Source organism: Mytilus edulis, chromosome 1 (assembly GCF_963676685.1).
Source record: "Mytilus edulis chromosome 1, xbMytEdul2.2, whole genome shotgun sequence".
Taxonomy (NCBI): Eukaryota; Metazoa; Mollusca; class Bivalvia; order Mytilida; family Mytilidae; genus Mytilus; species Mytilus edulis.
In genome coordinates this window covers 35,827,585-35,849,582 of record NC_092344.1, presented here as the reverse complement: position 1 = coordinate 35,849,582, position 21,998 = coordinate 35,827,585, and the positions used below count along the sequence as shown (strand labels likewise).

Here is a 21,998-nt window from a genome sequence, read left to right as displayed (position 1 = left end):
ATACATTTTCATCCTGCTTTTGTTAATCACCACCTCCCCCCTCCCTTACAAAAATAAATGGTAGCACCTTAATATGGTATCATAGGTGTCGTCAATAAAATGAGAAGAAAGACAGATTCAGATAGCACACCAACTACTAGTAATTTTTCACAAGATTTTCCGATACCACACGCAGCTCTTTTATACATCTTGTGTCGGGATTTAAGGCACCTCACCAATCGGGTTTACAGAATATTGGGATGACCCCGTCCGTCTGTTTAAAGGAAGAATTTGAGCAGTACATTCACTAAAAGTACTGTATTTCTATACTCTTTCCAGGTTTAAGGACGTCCTTAGGTGCGGTTTGTGATTTTTTTGTTAAATGTTCGGACCATAACACCCATTTTTCTTTTCATCTAAGACTTCAATGGCTCATAAAAGGTAATTTGCCAAAATTTAAGCAGATTCTAGATTTCCTTTCTTTTGATTTGAGACCCAAATAAAACCTATACAAACAGTGTGTCAATTTACGGTTTTTTGATTGAGTCAAGCCTTCCAATTGATATTTTATCGTGTGTTTTTCTATGTTGTGATGTTATATTATTGTTTCAGAAAAAAGGGAGAAGGTTTGGTACCATTAAAACGTTTAATCCCGCTGCAAATGTTTGCACCTGTCCTACGTCAGGAATCTGATGTACAGTAGTTGTCGTTTGTTTATGTAATTTATACGTGTTTCTCGTTTTTTATATAGATTAGACCGTTGGTTTTCCCGTTTGAATGATTTTACACTAGTAATTTTGGGGCCCTTTATAGCTTGTTGTTCTATGTTAGCCAATGCTCCGTGTTGAAGGCCGTTCATTGACCTATAATGGTTTATTTTTATAAATTGTTATTTGGATGGAGAGTTGTCTCATTGGCACTCACACCACATCTTCCTATATCTATATAAGGTTAAAGTCCGAGTTAGACTTTTCAAGCCATTTTAATTTTCCCGAAAAAGAGCTCCATAACCGATCATAACATATCAAATTTTTGTTTAGCTAATTTTGTTCCTGAAATTTGCTCTTTTGACTTAAAGTATCAATTTTAAATTCTAGATTTTTTAAAATTTCACTTATTTTACATCCTCGACTTCGCTAGCCAAGGGTTACAATCAGATTCCCTCCCCTCCCTTGGCTAGCGAAGTTGGTAACACCTATTAAAATAATTTTTGTTTGTTATAGAGGTATGGACCAATTGGCGAGGAAAAGTAATGAAGATATTTTCTTGTCTAGGACACCATCTGTGGTATGGCCTTCTGATGTTATGAGGAATGACGTAACGACACACAAAAACAGCGATTCCAATCAAATCTTAAAACACATATTAACTGATATAGCATCTAGATCTACTGTGCATGGCATATCTAATATTGTGTCTTCAAAGTCCATATATACAAGATTAGTGTGGGTATTGGCATTCCTTGCCTGTTTAGGCCTCGTTGTGTATCAGCTGGTCAAGATATTTGTTCTGTATGCGTCCTTTCCAACCCAAACTACATATAAATTAGACCGTCACTCCGAGTTTCCATCGGTAACTGTCTGTAATAATGGATATGCTGAATACGACTACTCGTATGTAAGTTTGAAATAAAGATAATTTGTTAAAAAATATTTTTTTCTTAAAGAGAGGCGAAAAATAACTAATGGATATTCAAACTAATAATTCGAAAACAAACTGACATGTCATGAAAAAAAACCTCAACAATACACAAAACACAAAACACAACATTGAAAATTACATGAACAGCACACAGTGTTCGTTAAGATCTGTGTAAAAATTGACAACAGTCAGTGATATGTAGTTTTAGTCTAGGGACTAGAAAATGTTAAAAAATGTGGCAAAATAAACAAATAGAAAAGGAAAATAAATACACAAATAGAAAAATATATACTATTGTAGTTCCAACAATGAAGGGATTCTGAAACAAGAAAAACTGATATTAACCAATCTTTCTTAATCGAACCATAAATTGTTCGTAAAAATCCGCTCCAACTATTATTGAATATAGAAATCAGATTAATGACATGTTTTTTGGTAGTTTATCCTGACTTTTTTATATGTCGATAATAATTTACTCTTGTCGTGACACATCCATGGTAGCCAAGGGTTACGATCCCATATGAGGAGTGAGTCGTGTAACCCTTCGCTAGCGAAGATCGTCGTAACATGACCCATACAGACAATTTATGTTGAAGCGACTTCAGTCAATCAATGACCATCACTATAATGATTCGTGAATACCCATATGCATATATACATCTCACTTGTACACCCCGGGCAGTCCATTAATAATCTCAATCTGAATTACAAATTCATGAAATTATTATTAATATTTCAGCATCCGTTGGTGCCATTGATTTAAATCACACGCAATACAAACATAAACGCCTCGTTTCGATCAAATTTTAATTTATCAGGGTTACGTTCAGTATTGTAGCGTCTACACAGAGGTATACGTAGATTTGTGACTATTGAACGTGTAGTGTAGCTAGCCTAGTTGCTACAGATATTGTTGCAAAATTATACCTTCTCTTTGTAAGAAGCGAGTAAATAGACGAATGTGTCATGTGAGACCCAAATTAAATAGCTTCATGGAATTTGAGCAAACTTCGAATATTGAATTCGTGACGGAACTACATATCTACATCAGAAAAGAGTATTTCAAAAATATGTTACAAAATTTACTCAAATAAATAAGATAAATAGATATTTGTATTCCAATAGGGGGCCCATGATTAGCCATGTATTTTCTTACAATGACTTTTTATGACTGAGGGACATAAATAATCATTCTGACAAATATTTTACTCATGGATACTTTATACTGTAGACTCACCTGGTTGGTAATATGTTGGTGAACTGTAAATATGCTCAAGTCAATGGTTCTTGTGAAACGTAAGTATACGATTACTGGACATGTATATGGTTACTACATAAGTAACACAATCCAGTTATCTGCTTATGGAAATTAGCTTGTTAGAAAATTCATCATGTCTCATATTATGTGTTTTAATAACACGGTGCCTTCTTGAACTGTTGTAGCTTAATAAAGAAGGGCCTGATGGGTTATTTTCATTCTTCGTGATCGGCGAATTTTCGCTATCGTGATCCGTTTTTCTACAGAGTTTTTTTTTTTATATTTTCGTGATCTGTGATCATGGAAATTTATTTTCTGTGAATCGTGATTGACAAAAAAATCAACTCGTGAATCGTGATGAGACCCCCCCCCCCCCCCATTCAGGCACCTCAATAAAGAGATGTCCAGCGCAAAATATTTTAAGTCTATCGACGGCCTGCTGTATCAACACCGGCAACTGAGATGTGATGTTCAGCTTAAAGCTTTAAACCACTGAAGATTTTAAGTCCAGCATTTGAGATCTACTTTACTATTTTTGAAACTCTAACGCTTGATCTTAACATATTCACGGCATGAGTCAAAATCGGCAACATTCAAGATAACAAGTAGTGAGAACTGCTGAGTTTTATGCAGCCTCAAACACATAGCCCGTTAGGGCCAAGACGGCGACAATTTGAAATCCCCAAGACTAAATATACATATATTTCGAAAAACAAAAAGAAAATAAACTATATGCTAAATTGTATGACAAAATAACTAAGGATGTTAATCCCTTATACATTACATATCGTTTGCTTAAAGTTGGACTTAATGATGAAATGCCTCATGTATATTTGACCAATGAAGCCTGCTATATAACAATATAACGATAAAAAGATTGTAATACCCTCGGGCTCTATGTTCAGTCTACATACAACTGATAACTGAATACAACTTTAACCTTCTCAAGAACTTACACATCAAGTTTAGACTTTATGTCCTTAGTGCTGGAGTTTTAATATACGGGGAAGATTTTGAATGGATTTGGCAATGACAATTTACACTGTTACAGATGAACAATACAACAAAATAACTTTATAACACCTAATGCTACACGTGGGTGGTAATGGGGTAATGAGGGTATCATCAGCTGGGTAGTCAGTACTTCGGAACTGACATGATTTTTAACAAACCATTTTAAAAATGTTCGTTAATAAATTTCTTAGTTATTAGAAACTAAAGTTTTAAAATCCCGCAGGCAAAGTTGACCTTTTTTGGCTATTTTATCAGGTCGTTTTTGTCATAAAGCAGGAGGTTTTGGCTAGTCATTAAACCATGTTTAAACCACCATATTTATTTGAAATATCCCAAACAAGTCAGGAATATGGCACAAGTTATCAAATAGCTCGTTTCTTTGTATGTTGGCGTTTGTTTTTGTTGCACTTCAGTGCTCTTTTTTGTTGTTTATAACCCAGATTTGTTTTCTCTTAATCGATCTAAGACTTTGAGCACCGGTATACAACTGTGGCTTTTATTGGTTATATTGCTCTTAATGTTCTTATACTTGTACATCTTCAACATCCTCATACATCATTGGCTTTCTAATATTCAACTCTATAATCACAGGCACTAGACGTTCAATCAATGACTTAAAAATGTGGATAATAGGAAGAAAATATTTTTAATGCACTTTTATATATATATTCTTCCAATTACCCATAAATTATTTTTATAAGTTTGACTAACAACTAATCTTTATTAGGTTTGGCTTTGGCAAACACATTTCATTATCGACAAATACGTAGTATTTTAGACAGGAGCAGCCATTGTGTCTTGCAACAAGGATCCCAATAAGATCGTATTGATGTCTTGCAAATTATAATCCGTGAAAAAGTTTTTAACTTTTGGCGGTATTAAAACACAATTGAAAGAAACTGACTGATAAAAGTCTAATTACTAATTATTATCAAAAATTTCGTTCTTGTCAAAGTTTCACACCAAACTATTTGTTTTTCTTTGCTTTAACAATCAAAATCGAGGCTAATGCCACTTTAAAGAACGATAAAACCCGATAAAATTAATGTCATACTTTTAAGATCATGACTATAAACAAAGGAGAAGGGTCATTAAGGGCCATTTTGGCCCAATCTCAAAAGTAGTGTTGTGAAGGATTTCCTGGTGAAACTAATATGTCTTTGCCATAAAATTTAATTTTCTAATATTTTTGGGCATTTTCACCATTTTTGGGCAAAAAAGTAAAAAAAATCAAGAAAAAGTGAGAATTTCTGGATTTAAGTAATAACAAATTTATTAAACATAAGTTAAATGTATCCAATACTGCATATGTTATATAACAACACCAACAACTATATTAGAGTTAAAATAACAAGATTGGTGCATATGTTTTGAATTGATACAGTTTACATGAAAGTTATAAAAATAAATAAGAATGCATTTTAAAGTCTTTTTTCGGCAAAATACTGTAAAAATCTTCAAAAAATGAGGATTTCTGGGATTATTTAATAACACACACACCACTGGGTCGATGCCACTGCTGGTGGACGTTTCGTCCCCGAGGGTATCACCAGCCCAGTAGTCAACACTTCGGTGTTGACATGAATATCAATAATGTGGTCATTTTCATAAATTTCATGTTTACAAAAGTTTGAATTTTTCGAAAAACTAAGGATTTTCTTATACCAGGCATAGATTACCTTAGCCGTATTTTGGCACAACTTTTTTGGAATTTTGGATCCTCAATGCTCTTTAACTTTGTACTTATTTGGCTTTATAAATATTTTGATATGAGCGTCACTGATGAGTCTTATGTAGACGAAACGCGCGTCTGGCGTACTAAATTATAATCCTGGTACCTTTGATAACTATACAAATAGTTAAAAAAAAAAACAAGTGAATCTTCCTAAAAATAAATTTACCGGGATGCCTGTAATATGATAGTGTGGTGAAGGTTTTTTTTTGGGTCAAAATGTACATTATTCCAATATGATTGACATAAAGATCTACGGAACTCGCATGCTCCAGTGACCATAAATTGAAGTCTAATCTATAATTCAACGAGATTGTACATCATTATTGTAGGCCTTCTTCTTATGTGTCATCGAAGTATGGAACTTGTTTTACATTTAATCCTCCTGACTATTTAACCAAGCTTAGTGGTCTTCAAGGTGGTAAGTATGGATCTTGATTCACATTTAATCCTCCTGACTATCTAGCCAAGATCAGTGGTCTTCAAGGCCATGAAAGCGGTTAGCGTAGAACATGTCTTGCAGCATGATTCGCGTATAATCATCATAACTAGTAAGACGAGCTCAGTTTCTCACCGCCATGAAGGCGGTTAGTATAGAAAATGTTTTACAACTTGCTTCACGTATAGTCCTCCTTACTAGTAAGCGCCGTTGAAGCCAAGCTCAGTTTCTTTCCGACATGGTGATCAAGCGTAGTTCGTCTACAAAACTGAAACTGAAGAGTATTGTTATCATAATTTCGCATATTTCGTCCATAAAACCTGATTGTAAACAAGCGTAATTGAACATGACTTTATTAAAGGTAACAAAAAAATCTAGGTCCGTTTGATTTTTAATTGCAGGATAAAAAGTATGTTTATAATAATTTTTACCTGCATAAGAAATGATTTTTGTGGATCGAAACAGTCAACCAAATAAATGGTTCATAGGCGTTTCACTTTCAGATCTAATATTTTTGGGTTGATGTTTAAACGAGTTGTATATATATATATATATATATATGTCGTTGAAAATGTCCCTTTGAATGACGTCATTGTTTGGTATGTGACATCACGAACGTCGAGTTTTTACATTGTATGTGACGTCACGAACGTCAAGTTTTCATATTTTTTGGCACACTAAATGCAACTATGAAAAATACAAAACACACAAATTAATACAATAATAAACAAAATATTTTTAAAACAACAGCACGCAAATTGTAAGGTAACCCAGGTGCTTCGGATAAGTAATTGAGCAGTTCTTTTAAGGCCTTTGAAACAAGACAAAAGTAGACCTGAAGGTAACCCAGTGCTATGAATCAGAAAACAGTTCATATAATATAATACTCTTCTGTTGAAATTTATGATAAAGCGTATAATACATGGCAAAATCCGTATCACATGCCGTATCACCCTCGACCAATATCATCCCTCGGGCCTAAAGGCCCTTGGGCTGATATTGATGTCTCGGGATGATACGACATATGATACGGATTTTGCCATGTATTATTCTCTATATATATGTCGTTGAAAATGTCCCTTTAATAATTCGTTATAGCTAGGTTTACAAAAATTTATAAAGAAAGCAATGTCAGTAATAACGAAAAAAATTTCATCAGATCTTATTAAAATACAATTTTAAATTGATAACCGTGAGAATAAATGTATTCAAAGGGTCGATAAGTGAACATCGCTCTTATCTAAATTTGCAAGCTTTTTAAACAACATCACCGTTACAATGTCGTGGTATCTTGTTAGTTTTTTTATATATATATTTCTTGACATTTTGTTTAATATTTGTAATTTCCTTTTCTTATGCACCTATTAATACGCCACCGTAACAATTTTGAGAAGCATTATATATTGAGGGAAATTATTTTAATAGAATATCTTTATTTACTCTTTATAAATCCAATTTAAAGTAATGATAACTTTTGATCAGTGAAAAATGTTTAGATGAACATTTTTTTTTATCAAGGAATAACATTGGAACTTAACCTTGAAACACACCAACAGAGGAATATAGAGTATGGTATGCGATTTACAGTACACGTCAAGAACACCTTTCCATTTCCTTTTGAAGAAGGTGTCACGGTTTCAGGTGGGGATGTTGGATACATAGCAATAAAATCGGTATGTTTAATTTTTAAATCTTAAAGCTACATTAATTCGATTAAGTATCTTTTTAAAAACAAATGTCTTCGGGAGGTCTACTTACTTTTGTTAAAATTAGTTTGCTATAAATACGCTTTAATGTGAGTTTGTCTCACAAATATTATACAATTACTGTCTTTTGATGAGGTAAATATGCGGTTTTATTGACTTTTGAAAAAATGATATTCACTGAGGCCGAAACAAAGCACAGTAATTGTTTTATTCCATAGTCCGAGAGAAGAAAATGACAACCATATACCATTTTTTTTTACATGAAACATTTTACCATAACGTTGCATGTAAAAGCGCGTGACGTTTAGCGCGGTGAATAACACTTTCTCAGGTGAATATGCTTTCTTTTCATATAGAGAAACCTACTAAAATAATACCAATATAGAATAATCTCTGATATCGTTTCAAACTGGTTTTATGTGGTTGTTTGTAGTTTAACCTGACAGAGCCCTAAGTAGCCGCTACGATATTGAACGCAACCTTGCTATCAATTTCTATGTAGCAACTAGGCTAGCTACACTTCAATAGTCATAAATCTAACGGTTGCCCTATGTAGCTGCTACGATATTGAACGCGACCCTGTTTTGTGTCATCATTACTGACGCTTTCTGCCACCTATTCAGCAAGAAATTAGAAAGATTTGTAAAAGCTATCTCAGTCACCATTCCATTAACGTTTCAAATTCGTCAGCTTTTTAGATTTTTTTTGTTATCAAACTGGACATTGATAATAGGAATATAAATTTCATTTATATGCAGTTGTAATATTTGAACTCGTTTTTGAATATTCATACTACATATGAAATTTTTGGCCCTCATTCTATTGGATTTTACCACACTTAATTCTGCTCTTATTTTATCAGAGACAAATAAAAAGACTTGGTGGTGATTATGGTGACTGTCAAAACGAAAAACAAATATATGGACGAATATACACATCAAAGGTACATATATATCGGTTACGTATCGGATAATAAAACATGTTTGTTATTGACTTGAAATTCATTTTTTGTTGTTATATCGACTATAAAAGGGTACAGAATTAATTTCACTTCCACGAAATTTTAACAGACAACTCCGACTCTGAGCGAGACTTTGTGGTATAGATATACATGTATATGTTTTTGCTGAAGACCAAACTATTTCGTTCGACTTTTATTTTGTGTTGTTTGTTTTCTATCTCATAGACTTAAATCACAGCTCTCTGTTTATTTAATTAAAACGACATAATTGCAATGTCCAATATAATAGCGAGGTAACTGCAACGTAACTCTTGTAACTTGTATTTCCCTTGATATAGGTTTGTTTACAGTTATGTTGGGAGGAACTTTTATACGACGAGTGTAGCTGTTTTGACCCTGATCTTGATTCTCTTCTATGGCAAGTTGGAAATATTAAAGGATCAAACTGCTACAACAAGATAATAGGAGGTAACACACATATATATATATATATATATATATATATATATATAGATTCGTATAGATATTAATAATAATTTTCCAAAAGCTTGTCTTTTCTCTTTTTGTAATAGCTGTTTACATGCCTGATGTCAAGGGTATCTTATATTTTAGTTTGTAGAATGTATGCATGAAACGATCGTCCATACTTGCGCACACAAAAAGTTGTCAAGTTTGTGAAAGTGAAAACAATGGTGTAATAATAAATCAGTTATACCGAGATTACTTCGTTAAAATCGAATTCTTTGTTATATTACATGAGCGAATCGAACAAGTTGAGATATAAAAACACCATAAAATGGTGCCAAGGGAACGTCACCATCAAAAACGGATAATTAACAATAGGAAAAGACAAATCACCTCTTCTATCATAAAACAAATGCAAATACAACAGATTTTAAGTTAATTTTGAAATTTGAGAAAGACAAAAGGGGGACCACGGAATCAGTTAATACCTGACCGAACTTAAAATACAAATAAAGACAATCACTAATTTGTTTGATAATTCAAAATGTTTAGAAAAGCAGAAAAATCCTTAAAAATACTGGTATTTTGCCATAAAGAAAAAGTTCCTGTAGTTTTATTTGTTGTACCCTGCACAGTCTTTGAGAATAATTGCGTTTTATAATGTTAAATATAAGCGCAAAATTTTTGTTACAGAACCATCACCATGTTATTTAAGAGCTCGCGAATTATATTTGTCGCCTGAAAGAAGAAATTGGTGCGATTGTCCATTATCTTGTAGGTATGTGATGGGTTTGTCGCATAGACATTGGTGCGAGTGTTTAGTATCTTTTAGGAAGGTGATGGGTTTGTCCAAGTACTTAAATTGTATATTTAAATAAAAAAATCTTTGTATTCTCCAGCTAAAAAAAAAAACCGGAAAACCTGTCACTTTCGTTACAATATCTAAGAAGATGTGGTATGAATGACAATAAAACGACTATCCAGGCAATACTTACACATCTTATTTCAAAATCGGTATATCCTATAGAGTCCAAGCGAAGTCGATTTAGGCAGTTATAGGTTACTATACAAAAGAGGGACGAACGATACTAGAGGGACAATGGAACTCAAACTGACAACGCCATGGCGGAAAAAGAAAAAGACAAACAGAAAAATAATAGTACACAAGACACAACATAGAAAACTAAAGACTGAGGAACATGAACCCCACCAAGAACAAGTTTAGATACAATCTTCATCAACGAGCAAAACCATATCGTATCGTCACCTATCAAATGCCCATAAAGTGTAACGATTTAATCGAGAAAAAACCATAGCAACATGACATCTCTGACCGTCTATGGAGACAACTCGGACCGTCTACAGAGAAAACTTGAATCGACCTATTCAGAATATTGCTGGTGTTTAATTTAACCGATTGATCACATATATATAGATAAAGATAACTCGCCTGGTGTTTGTAAAATAAACTCACACTGTAAGAACTTCGTCATATTCATCTTATATGGTACCGTACAGGCTTACAAAGTAAGCTACAAATAGTTATGACATGAAAACAATTCAAATAAAAACAAACAACAACATGATTTATTAGTGGTGTAACATGAAAACACACAAGAACACACTGTTGAATCAGTTTGTTAAAGGGCTTCATTCATTTTATTAACACCAAGCACAAAAAGACAAAAGACACCAATCTAAGAATACTCACCATTACTGAAAGCAAGTTCAAAGTCCATAACTAACATATAAATACGATTTCCAAGACAAAAACAAGAATTCATGCGTTGTCGTGTTTTAAAAGCATTATGCTATTTGCAATTGGTAGTATCTTACATTGAAAGTAGACATGCGGCATTGCCGAAACGTGCTCAAATGAAACGACTCACCACTCTTTGACTAAATATGAAGAATTCTTTCAACTATTCCGTCTTTCAAAAGTGTGATGGGGATATTTTTTGCATCTAGCTAGTTATTTGTGCGAGCATTGCTGAATAGCTTTAGTAGTGTTGCAATCTATATTATATTTTTTTTTAAACTATCTTTTTATTCAAGAGAAAACACATATTCGTTGAAACTAACTCGGCACCAATGGCACACAGGACCAAATGTGGTAGGTAATTTATCAAAGGCCTTTATACTTTATATTCTACAATCATAGGCCTTTCAGTTGATTTTTTGCAATCATAGGCCTTTATGTTTTATATTCTACAATCGTAGGCCTTTATGTTTTATATTCTACAATCATAGGCCTTTATGTTGATATTTTGCTTTATATTCTACTATAATAGGCCTTAATGTTTTATATTTTGCCAACATAGGCCTTTATGTTTAATATTCTGCCATCATAGGCCTTTATTTTTTATATTCTGCAATCGTAGTCATTTAGTAACTTATATACCAAAGAAAGAACGTTTAAAAACAAAAGACTATTGAATAGAAATTAAAATTTCACAAACGCCATTACAATTGTAAGCATATCCAACGCATGCGAAACTTGTCTTTTAAAATATATGAATTACTGCATAAAGCGTTGAAAGATGTCTGTAAATGTATGATGATTGGCTGTACGATCGTTCTGCTCTTTTGAGTATATATGGACAATACTATCTTCCGTTTCTCATTGATCTTCAAAGGAAGATTACAAAGTGGCACGAGACTGACTTTGGAAAAAGTTGATATTTTCGACAGGGACAACTACTGTTTTGCATACGAAACCCTTAAGATTATCAATTAGCACATTTCAATAGAATGATAAAATCGTAACGTGTAACATTGAAGATGTTCTAATATTACATTGATTCACATGAAGTATGCAGGTATACCATTAGAGAAAAGTTTCGGTAATTTTGTTCTAATGTTTAACATCAGAAATTTTTTCTAAAAAATACTATTTCTCATTTAAAGGGTTTATATTTGGACAAAGTATGTGAACAGATATACAAAAGCTCACCATTTAGTTGTGAATTAGCCTCTTTGTATTCAGACCCCTTCAGGGAAGCAGGGTAAGTCAAAAATTAAGAATTACTATCATTTATTCAAAATTCTTTCTGACCAACATTTAATTTTTTTTAGTTCAGTTATTTAAAACCAGAATACATGTGCTTTGCATATTCACAGTGCATATCTTATTAAACATTGAGGTAATAGTATTACAATTATATTCAAGTTTTTCATAACATATCTTATGTTTACCATCATGCATGACACACATTTAATCGTCAAATTATTTTCTCTCTTTTATGAAGTGAAATAAGTTTTCTGTTCAGAATCGATCTAACACAACTTTCCAGTATTAAATTAGAAATTATTAGATCCTTTAAAAGGTACTTAGAACAAAGTACAGGAGAATCATAATCTTTTTAACTTCATTTCATGGTACTTTTGTTAGTTTAAACATATTTATTAATAGTTGATTGGGAAACAAGTTATTGCAACTTATTTTAATTCATTTCCACTTTGGTACTTTTGTTGTCAAAGTAAATAAAAATTTCGTGGTGAACCATTGAGTTTTTATACGGACGTATTATGATACCCCGTTGTCCATTCGTCCATCGTCAGCATGTCGGACAAAAACTCAAAAACGCTGTAACCAATTTACTATTGAGGTATCTTCCCTTTCGAATTTTTAGAAATTATTGATTTTACATTTCCGAGTTATGATCAGTTATGGGATTTTATTAAACATTGTAGAGTTTCTTAAGAGCCTGTGTCACTCACCTTAGTCTATTTGCTGCAGTGCATGTCAAACAAAGGGCACTCTTTAATATTAAAGACAAGAATATAATTCATGGCAAAATTATCTGTTTTGGTGATGGTGACTTGTTTGTAGATCTTATTTTACTGAACATTCTTGCTGTTTACAGTTATCTCTATCTCATGATAATGAACTTGGTCAAGTAGTTTCAGACGAGAAGTTTTTTTGTAAAAGTTAAGTTTTTGACATTGAGAAATTATTTATAGGTGTCATAACGAGTGAAAATATATATCGCTTTTTATCAACTCGAGTTATTTAATTTCAATATAATTATAAACGAGCCTTTGACAAGTTTATTATTACTAGTACGGTGACCAGACCCAATATTTTTTTTAATTTAATCGTCAAACATACTATATGGCTATATTATATATCATTGGATTCGAAAAAATGAGTACTTTTGGAATATCGATGTCGTCAAAAAGAAATGTGGTAACAGTTTTGCACAAATTAAGGTCAAAGATCAACATACTGTTTCCTTTTTTTTCTTTCTATATTTTCAAAATTGAAAGATATAAGCAGCATTGTGTGTTAAATTTCTAATCAATTGACAATGAATTATCTCGAAAATGTAAAAAAAAAGAAAAAAAAAAGGAACTTATTACTTAGTAATCGATTAATTCTGAAAATTGGAGTTTTTCAAACACTTGTTCTATTATACAAGTGCAATACAAATTCCGTTAACGTTATGTTGACAGTAGTTACCTTGCTCGGTGCCGGGTGACATTCAACCTCAGCAATAAATGATAAATGTTGTTTTCAATTAAAGCCTTCTATCCCGAACGTTTATTTTGCAAAAGCTCATGCATGTAATTCATTACAACAACAAAACACTTATTACCTCAAAAACAGTTTAAAAATCCTATCAAAATGATCCACAAAACAGTTTTCATTCAGGAGTATCTTCTAATTCATCTGTCAAGGAATTTCTACATAATTCTGACCCTTGACAGGAGCAAAGCTCCGTACATGTAACACACAAAATCTGGCAAGAATTCTGCTGACATGTGCCCTTCAAAATAAACGGGGTGTAATGAATTAGGTAATTTTCGCCAACCGTATTCTAAGGGTGACGGAACAGGGTATTTAGCATTTTTTTTAGGTTTTTATGTGCGATGCGGTCAAAATTGCCGATTCAAAGAGAGGTAACCTGACTAAACCTACATCTTCACTGGTGGCAAGCTTGACACGCATTTTATTCATATCATGATTTATAGAGATTCTCCAGATCATACATTTTCGAAACTAAATTCTTGCACAAACAAGGGCTTCATCTTCGTCAGTCCTCCCAAAGCTCTGTAACTACAATAGTGTCCTTCAAAGTCTTGTAGACTATTTTCTCACAGAGACGAAGTTGTGTCGAATCCGGTAAGAGTATGTACAGCAGGAGACAGTTTATATATATAAATTGTTTGGGGAAAGCAAGCACTAAGTTGGTGAACGGATAAAAATCTTCAACTATTCTTTACACTGCTAATGTTCCCCATCTGCACCTACAACTCGCATGCATGTGTCATCTGTTTGTAGTAGTGAACACACAGAACAATCACACCCGTATCAGAGGTCCGTATTATTATTCTGTCGCTCTTTCTCATTTCTGTTAACTTCATGTCAAAGTATAAGACATTAATTATCATACGAGTATTGGCCCTTGTTGAGTGCTAACCAAGTTACGACAGACATTAACATTATTGTTTAAAATGACTTCGACAATTTCGGATTTACAAACGTTCCGGCTAACTAAAGTTCACTATAAGGAGGAATCATAGGGGATATGTCATAGTTTTGAAGAAAAAAACACAAAAGAAATTAGGGATAGCCTGTTGTTTTTCTTTAACAGAAAGAAACTTCTTCCAGTCAGCTAGGAATCATTCTTCCTTCAATAATCTGATACACTTTGGTGGAAGCTGTAGTCTTTGTGCGGCTTTCCCAATAGACAACTTTTTTGAGTTTTTCATGTCGTAGGGGTAAAAAAATTGTCTTCTTCTGTTTGGGCTAAAGAAAAGCATTGGATAATATTTTTATAATAGTCAGCTGCAAGGTCGCCAATATTTTCCTTTTTTTTTTATCATCAATACGTTTAAGCAATGCCATACAACCTCAAAAAACGACTCATACTCTTCAACACATTGCTGGCAGATTCCATCGTTAAGTCTTTCAACAACTTAAGAGGCAATGTTTACTCTTTACAGTACATTTAGGAGGTGATTCAGTACTTCTTCTCTGGAACACGATAAATTTTTTATATTAAAACACATGTGTTGCCTTTTTTAACTACTAGGACCTAATCGCAAAGGACTTCCTAATTCAAACATTAATTTTTCCAGATAACTACATGTCCAAATTCAGACTTGGTTGTTAATTTTTGAAATATATAAAAAGAAAAAAATCCATATCAAATAAACATACGAAAATAAGAAATCTTTTAAAAATACATAAAAAAAACCACGATAACGAACACGAAATGGTACCATGAACAAACAAAAAAGATCGTATTGAACAAATTTTAGCAATGAAAAATCGTTGTGATACGAAATAGCATTTATAGATTAAAATAATAGTATCGGTCCGGTTCAATATTTTTGTACAAGTCGAATTTCAAGAGGAAAACCTGTATCTTCATTTTGTAGTGTATATTTTGTTTCAATGCACAAGTCGAAATAATGCTTCTGAGATAAATGAAATTGTTGTTTTATAAAGGTTTGAAATATCATATAAATGTTGATTATTTACATTTTGCGTAAAAATAAATGATGAAAAATTAATTGAAACGTACTCTATTAAGGGGGCTCCTGGGTATAAATGAATTTTTTTTTCTAATATAGGATTTCGCTATATTTTTTCATAAATGAACTTTATCAAATACTTAAAAGAAAAATGAAATAAAAAAATGGGGTCACCGTTCATTTAAGCTAAAATCTGCATCTAGAAGAAGCATACATTTTTGTTAATGTCCTTTTTTTCTGTTGAACTAATAGGAGAAAAAGAGGAAATATCGAAATAAAAAAATAACCTAATATAAGAAATCGCTTAAATTTTACAATTATTTAGTTTATGTACAGCTTATTTGAAAACAATAATAAAAAATATAGGTCACCGATGAGTTAAAAAAGATATTTCAAATTTAAGGCCAAAAAATGGCATTTTTGCACCAAAGGGAGATAATTTGGAGCTTTTTCAATTTTTAAAGTCATCTGGGGCCAAACCAAATAATTTTTTTGGGTTGTTTTTTGTATCATATCATAAAGTAACAACTAATAGTGTAATAAATAAAATTTGTAATGAAAAAATAAAGGTTTAATCTTTTGCTAAAATTTTTGTACCCATGAGCCACCTTAAATGCAAAATATTCGTAGTGTTCAATTTTAACAAAAAAAACTCTTCAATAACGGATTAATTTTGCTAAACTTTATTTGAAATTGTTCAAATAAGGTGTTACAACAATGTATATAATAACAAAAAGCACATCACGAACGTTCTTTTAGAATGTAGGCCTAAAATCTTTTGAAAGTAAATTTTTCTTTAAAGTAAGGGAACGAACTTCGAAGCCCATTTTACAAAAATTGCACCGTACGATTTTTTGACGACAAGTCAAAATGTGAAGTGTAACCTTTGAACTACCGATACTGTGATTTATAGCCGTATAGTCCGAATGACGACTAAACTCCTTAAATAAGCGACTTTTTCTTACTTGGTCACCGTACTATACTATTTGAATTAAATAACGAGAGTTGATATCAAGCGATATCCCATTCTCACAAGTTATTAAACCTAGTTGTCTTTATACGGCCAACACTCTCATTGCGTTAAACTAAAAATTCCGAGAATCGTTGTTCTAGCATTTTGCACACGAAATGTACATCGGCGTAACCTTTGAAGGTCATCAATGACCTAACGAATAGCCAGTGAAAATGCCGAAATATCGTCTCTTCATGATGTATAAGGTGTCAGACCACCTATTAAAATTCCATATCTGTTCTACTAAATTTTGCAGCTTTCTAAATATCTTACCCTAAGTTTAACTTCTTAGAAACCAGGTATATCCTGATATGTACATGTATCATCTTTCTACATGCCAATACCATTAAAGCCTTCTAAGGAAAACAACTGACTTCGAATAGAGGTACTCCAAAAATAACCCCTGGTTTTCTCGAAATTGTTAACTTGATTAGTATATCGTGGAGCGCATTGATCCTCAATTTTTAATTCTAACTCATAGACCAGTAAATTTTGGCTCAAGATGGTCTAAATATATTTCTCTTTCACCAAAAGTTTGATTTTTGAAAATTTGTTGGTTAGTTTAAGCAAACAAGGACATCGAAAACACTATTTTGTGTCTGAGTAGGACTACTTTTACATACGTTCTACATTGGAGGGAGTAATTGGTGGTGTGACACCAGCAGATCAAATTCACGCAGATTTTCGTATTTTCATATCACACTCTGTGTAGTGATGATACGAGAAATTTCTAATCATGCAAGAAATAGATAATAAGACACAACCATGCATAAGAGAAATGAACTTAAAAACGTGACAGGTGTATCATGCGACCATGGCGCAGCTGCTTATTCATGTTATTAAAAAACGGAGTAAGAAACATCAGTACTGGACAGCAAAGAAGAATAAGAAAATCGCTATGTAATAAAATACATTCTACTAATAGAGTCCTGACTCCCGCCCCCAACACACAAAAAAAAAAACATGAATGAAAAATATATATAAAAAAAAGACACAATTAATCCGCTCGCCTTTTTATTCCAATTGACAAAAACATTTGAATTAGATTTTATACATAATAAATAATGAAAATAATAACTCATTATGAATACAAATATCTGTATGAACGTCTCAATCTAAATTATTTATGCGTACATTATATTGATGACATCACGAATATGTACTGTACATGAAAGTTTAAATATGACAAACAGCAAAATATATACAAATGAACGAATGTTTATATCATGTAAGTGTTAGAACACCATTATCATACTGACGAATGCATTGGTTCATGCCTGGAAAATTACTTAATTTGAAACTTTGTTTATTATCTTTAATCGTAAATACACTGAAAAATAGCATTTTAAACTATAGGCAATTTGTATGATCACTCGAAAAAAATGGACACACTCGAAAAAGCCCGGACTGCTCCCGAAAAAAACCGAGCATAGATAAATGAATTTAGTCTCAAAATGTCGTTTTCACAGCAAAAACAAGAATTTTGTAAAGTGCTTGTATTTCTAAGGATATAAAGATTCCATTTATGCATTTCCTTCAACATTATCAGTGTTATGTGCACGTGTATAAAAATGGCTTTATTCTGTATTTTGGAATTAAAGCATTTTAAGGCTTATTTTAACTTTTTTTAACGAAAAATAATGCTGGGTTAGTAATATCTTTCCAAAATCAAATACTAACTTTGTATATTAAACACAAACGTCTATATCACGTCTTGTTAAAGATAAAGTCTGTTTGTTTACTTTTTTGTTCATATTCACTCGAAAAAAAAAGTGGTCACACTCGAAAAAGCCCGATCAAATCACTCGAAAAAAAAAAAACACGATTCTGGCAGGAAACTATACCTACCGTGATCTACATAAGTTTAATAATGAATACTATCCATTTTGTTATGAAAAGCATATGCATATTTTTTTTTAATTTGAGGATTCATATGACTTTAAGGGATGCCATTTAGGGTATTGATTAGATACATAACTTTAAATTACTAGTATTCTTAAAGTTTGAATAATTTCATCAAATTTAGTGTGTTGTCATCAGAAGCATATGAAAGAAATTCACAGCTCAAAATCAAATATTCTGAATTTCTCTTATTCACATGCCTTTGTTTGAGAGGTTTAATTGTGACAGGCAGTTATATTATCACATTATTTGCAAGGATTTATTTTTCAGTGACAACTTCATAAAAGTTGTGATATATCTTCAAGATTCCGCTCGAGAAATAGTTGAAGAGGAGCCTCTGTATCAAGTAATTATTTTTATCAGTTTTTACACACCATATACTGTTAAGAGGGGTGGACATTAGGGTTAAAGAATGAGGGGACTTGAATCGGAGGAAGCAAAAATAAAGATATATTGGAGAAAAAGATTGACCGATTTTCGTCTAGGAGTAAGGAAAATGGTAGTGGAGGATGTAATCAATCGTGAAAAGGGGATAGAGAACATGCTCCCGTTGTCGTACATTTCCACCAGTTTATGCATAGATTTGATCCATACATACCCTAGCTGTTAAAAAATCCATTAGAATGGTAATATAAGAATGCGATTTTAAATATAAATTCCTTATATTTTTCACGATCGATGAAGATTGGGTTCCCTTTTAAAATACCTCGTGTAGCGATAATCCACATATTTTTTTTCTATTTTCTCCATTTAGCAAATTAGTTATGATATATGACGAAGATCAAACGAAGTGGTTTTCTTTAATTTTTTTTTTCTTCTTTTTTTTTTATAAGAGATCACAGATGCTTGCTGACATTGGTGGATCGCTTGGACTTTTCATTGGGGCATCCGTTCTTAGTCTGGGAGAAGTAATAGAAGTTTTCACGGCCATATTCTGTCGGAAAAAGAATAGCCAACAGGCCGATTCTAATTGAGTTAAAACGTTTGAAAAATTTCTAGACATTGACTATACTTTTTATTTTATTTCATATCGACATCATCTCATTTTATAATGTTAAGTTATGATAAGTACACTTTTATATATAAATACATATAAAACAAATATTGCATGATACACAATAAACTCAAGTCCAGCCGGCAGTATCCTTCATATACCGGTATTCTTCATTGAGACTGACAACGTCCTACAAGAGACAATAATACATACATGAATAAAACATATGAGTATAATGGTTGGTACGTAGCAATCAAAGACTGGTCAATGTTCAAGGTTGTCAAAGGTGATCTGGAAAAAGTAAAATACAACATAATATTTGGTTCGTTTTAACAGGGACTATTATACTAATTTCAATCTTTATATGTCATTTTTTTACACTAACGACGGGATTTTGGTGATTAATAACAACAGTCAAGATCAAGATATCTTTTATCATTATAGTAATCATGTTTATATTAAGGATCATTATTTCGATATTTAATCCACCAACTTTTGAAAATGCCTGTACCAAGTCAGGAATATGACACTTCTTGTCCATTCGTTTTTTATGTGTTTTGTCATTTGATTTTGCCATGTGATTATGGACTTTCCGATAAGATTTTCCTCTGAGTTCAGTATTTTTGTGATTTTACTTTTTTTTCGAATAACTATAAAATAAAAAAAATAAAATTACCGAAATTATTAAATTAAGGCACGCTGTCACTGTCAAAACAATATGGCGTATCGATAAAAAGCGCAGGTATAGTCTCGTTCTAACGACCGCGATGTTGATATTATTACACTGATTGGTGTAACGGTTTCCAAACCCGTTTATTTAGATAGTCCCAGGTTTAACCCGTTTTCCTGGCGCAATAGCCTTGTACCTAGTCAGCCTGTAAATCGTAAAAGAAAAGACAATAATAAAAACGCCTGCATCGTCCAGTTGATAGAAATCAATGTTACCACCATCTTGAACAAGAAATAGAAAAATCGGAACAAAATATGGAAAGCAATGTCGTAATGTGCTCGTCACTATATACAGGACGTTTCTAGCTAAGGTGGCCACAGCTATTAGTTGTATATTGCTGATGGGGAAAAAAGGAAACAAACACAAAATCAGAAACAACACCACACACAGTTTCCCCATGGCATGTCATATAAGAAAAACAATTAGAATACAAATATTTATTGTTTCAATTAAGTCCCTAGATGGGCAGCATGTATTGACATCACATTATGATTTTGTAACACATTTTTAAATTAAAGTGAACTATTATTAAATTTTGATAAAATTAAAAACCTTCTTAATACATGACTTTATCTCCAATAACTCATGTCCCTATTATTCAGGACTGAACCATAAAACAGTTCCATAGAATCTTATCAAATTAACGTTTTCCTATTCTATTAGATAGTGATGGATTGGTCGTTTGAAAAATATGATTGTAAATGTATTTGCTGCAACTTATATAAAGCAACGAACTTATAGAAATATTTTTTACAAATCCCAGCAAGACATAACAAACTCTCATGTTTGCAAAATGACTGAATGTCATATATAACTTTAAAAATTATCTGTCTTGAGGGAAAAAAAACCAACAGTTATTTTTACCATATTGATTAATTGATTGTTGGTTGCCTAACGTCCAGTGGCAAATATTTTATGCATTTTCAGGACGATTTTTACCATACAAAATATGAATACTTTTTTAAAATTTTGTATTTCTTCATCTCATACAATAATTATATGCATTCCTTCTACTGTTACATGTTTAAAAAACTCAAATAGTTTTGACCTGTCAGTGTCAGCGCGTATATTATATTAAGCAATGTCACATGCTTGCTCCAAAAATTAGAATAATTTGTTCATGTTTTAAAAAATATGATTCCAATTACAAAACACACTTGTTGTCAGAAATTCAACTTTTCTTGTAACAAACTTACCATCAATCAGTTGCTGGTATACCGAACTTCTCATCGTCAATATTCTTTAGCATGACGTCCATGTTTCTAGGATCATACGGATCCGATCCTTTCCATATAAATCTGGACATTCTTTGGGTACGACGTGGTTCAGGAATGGTTTGTTGTTCTGCATCACAGGATGGTTGAATTTCTTGTTCCCGATATTGTCCAGCTGATGCTCGGGGACGTTCTATGTCCACTTCAATACTGACTTTTACTGACGCTATGTTTGAATCAATTTCGACTTTTACTTTTTGAGATGCAGCACTGCATGATCTGGTATTTCTTTGTGAACATGCTGAAAATAATATTGGTCAGTTCAGAATCTAAGTACGGCAAACAAGGGTAAACGTAATAATGCGGAATATAAGACTTGAGTGCATGACACGAATGTGTGTTAGCTGTCACCGAAACCTTCCGTTATCTTTACCAGTACCCCGATTTATTTGACCACTTTCCAATATA

General features: G+C 32.4%; 1 protein-coding gene across 1 annotated transcript; it reads left to right on the top strand.

The window, feature by feature from the left end:
- The first annotated feature begins 406 nt into the window (after positions 1 to 406).
- On the top strand, positions 407 to 19,613 carry LOC139512950 (acid-sensing ion channel 4-A-like). Its single transcript, XM_071300988.1, has 12 exons — positions 407 to 420; positions 1,203 to 1,596; positions 2,852 to 2,916; positions 5,957 to 6,045; positions 7,582 to 7,736; positions 8,632 to 8,712; positions 9,069 to 9,198; positions 9,889 to 9,973; positions 11,251 to 11,308; positions 12,103 to 12,200; positions 18,863 to 18,938; positions 19,426 to 19,613. The coding sequence occupies exons 1-12, from the start codon at positions 407 to 409 to the stop codon at positions 19,564 to 19,566; spliced, it is 1,386 nt and encodes a 461-aa protein (XP_071157089.1). The 3' UTR covers positions 19,567 to 19,613.
- The last annotated feature ends 2,385 nt before the right edge of the window (positions 19,614 to 21,998 follow it).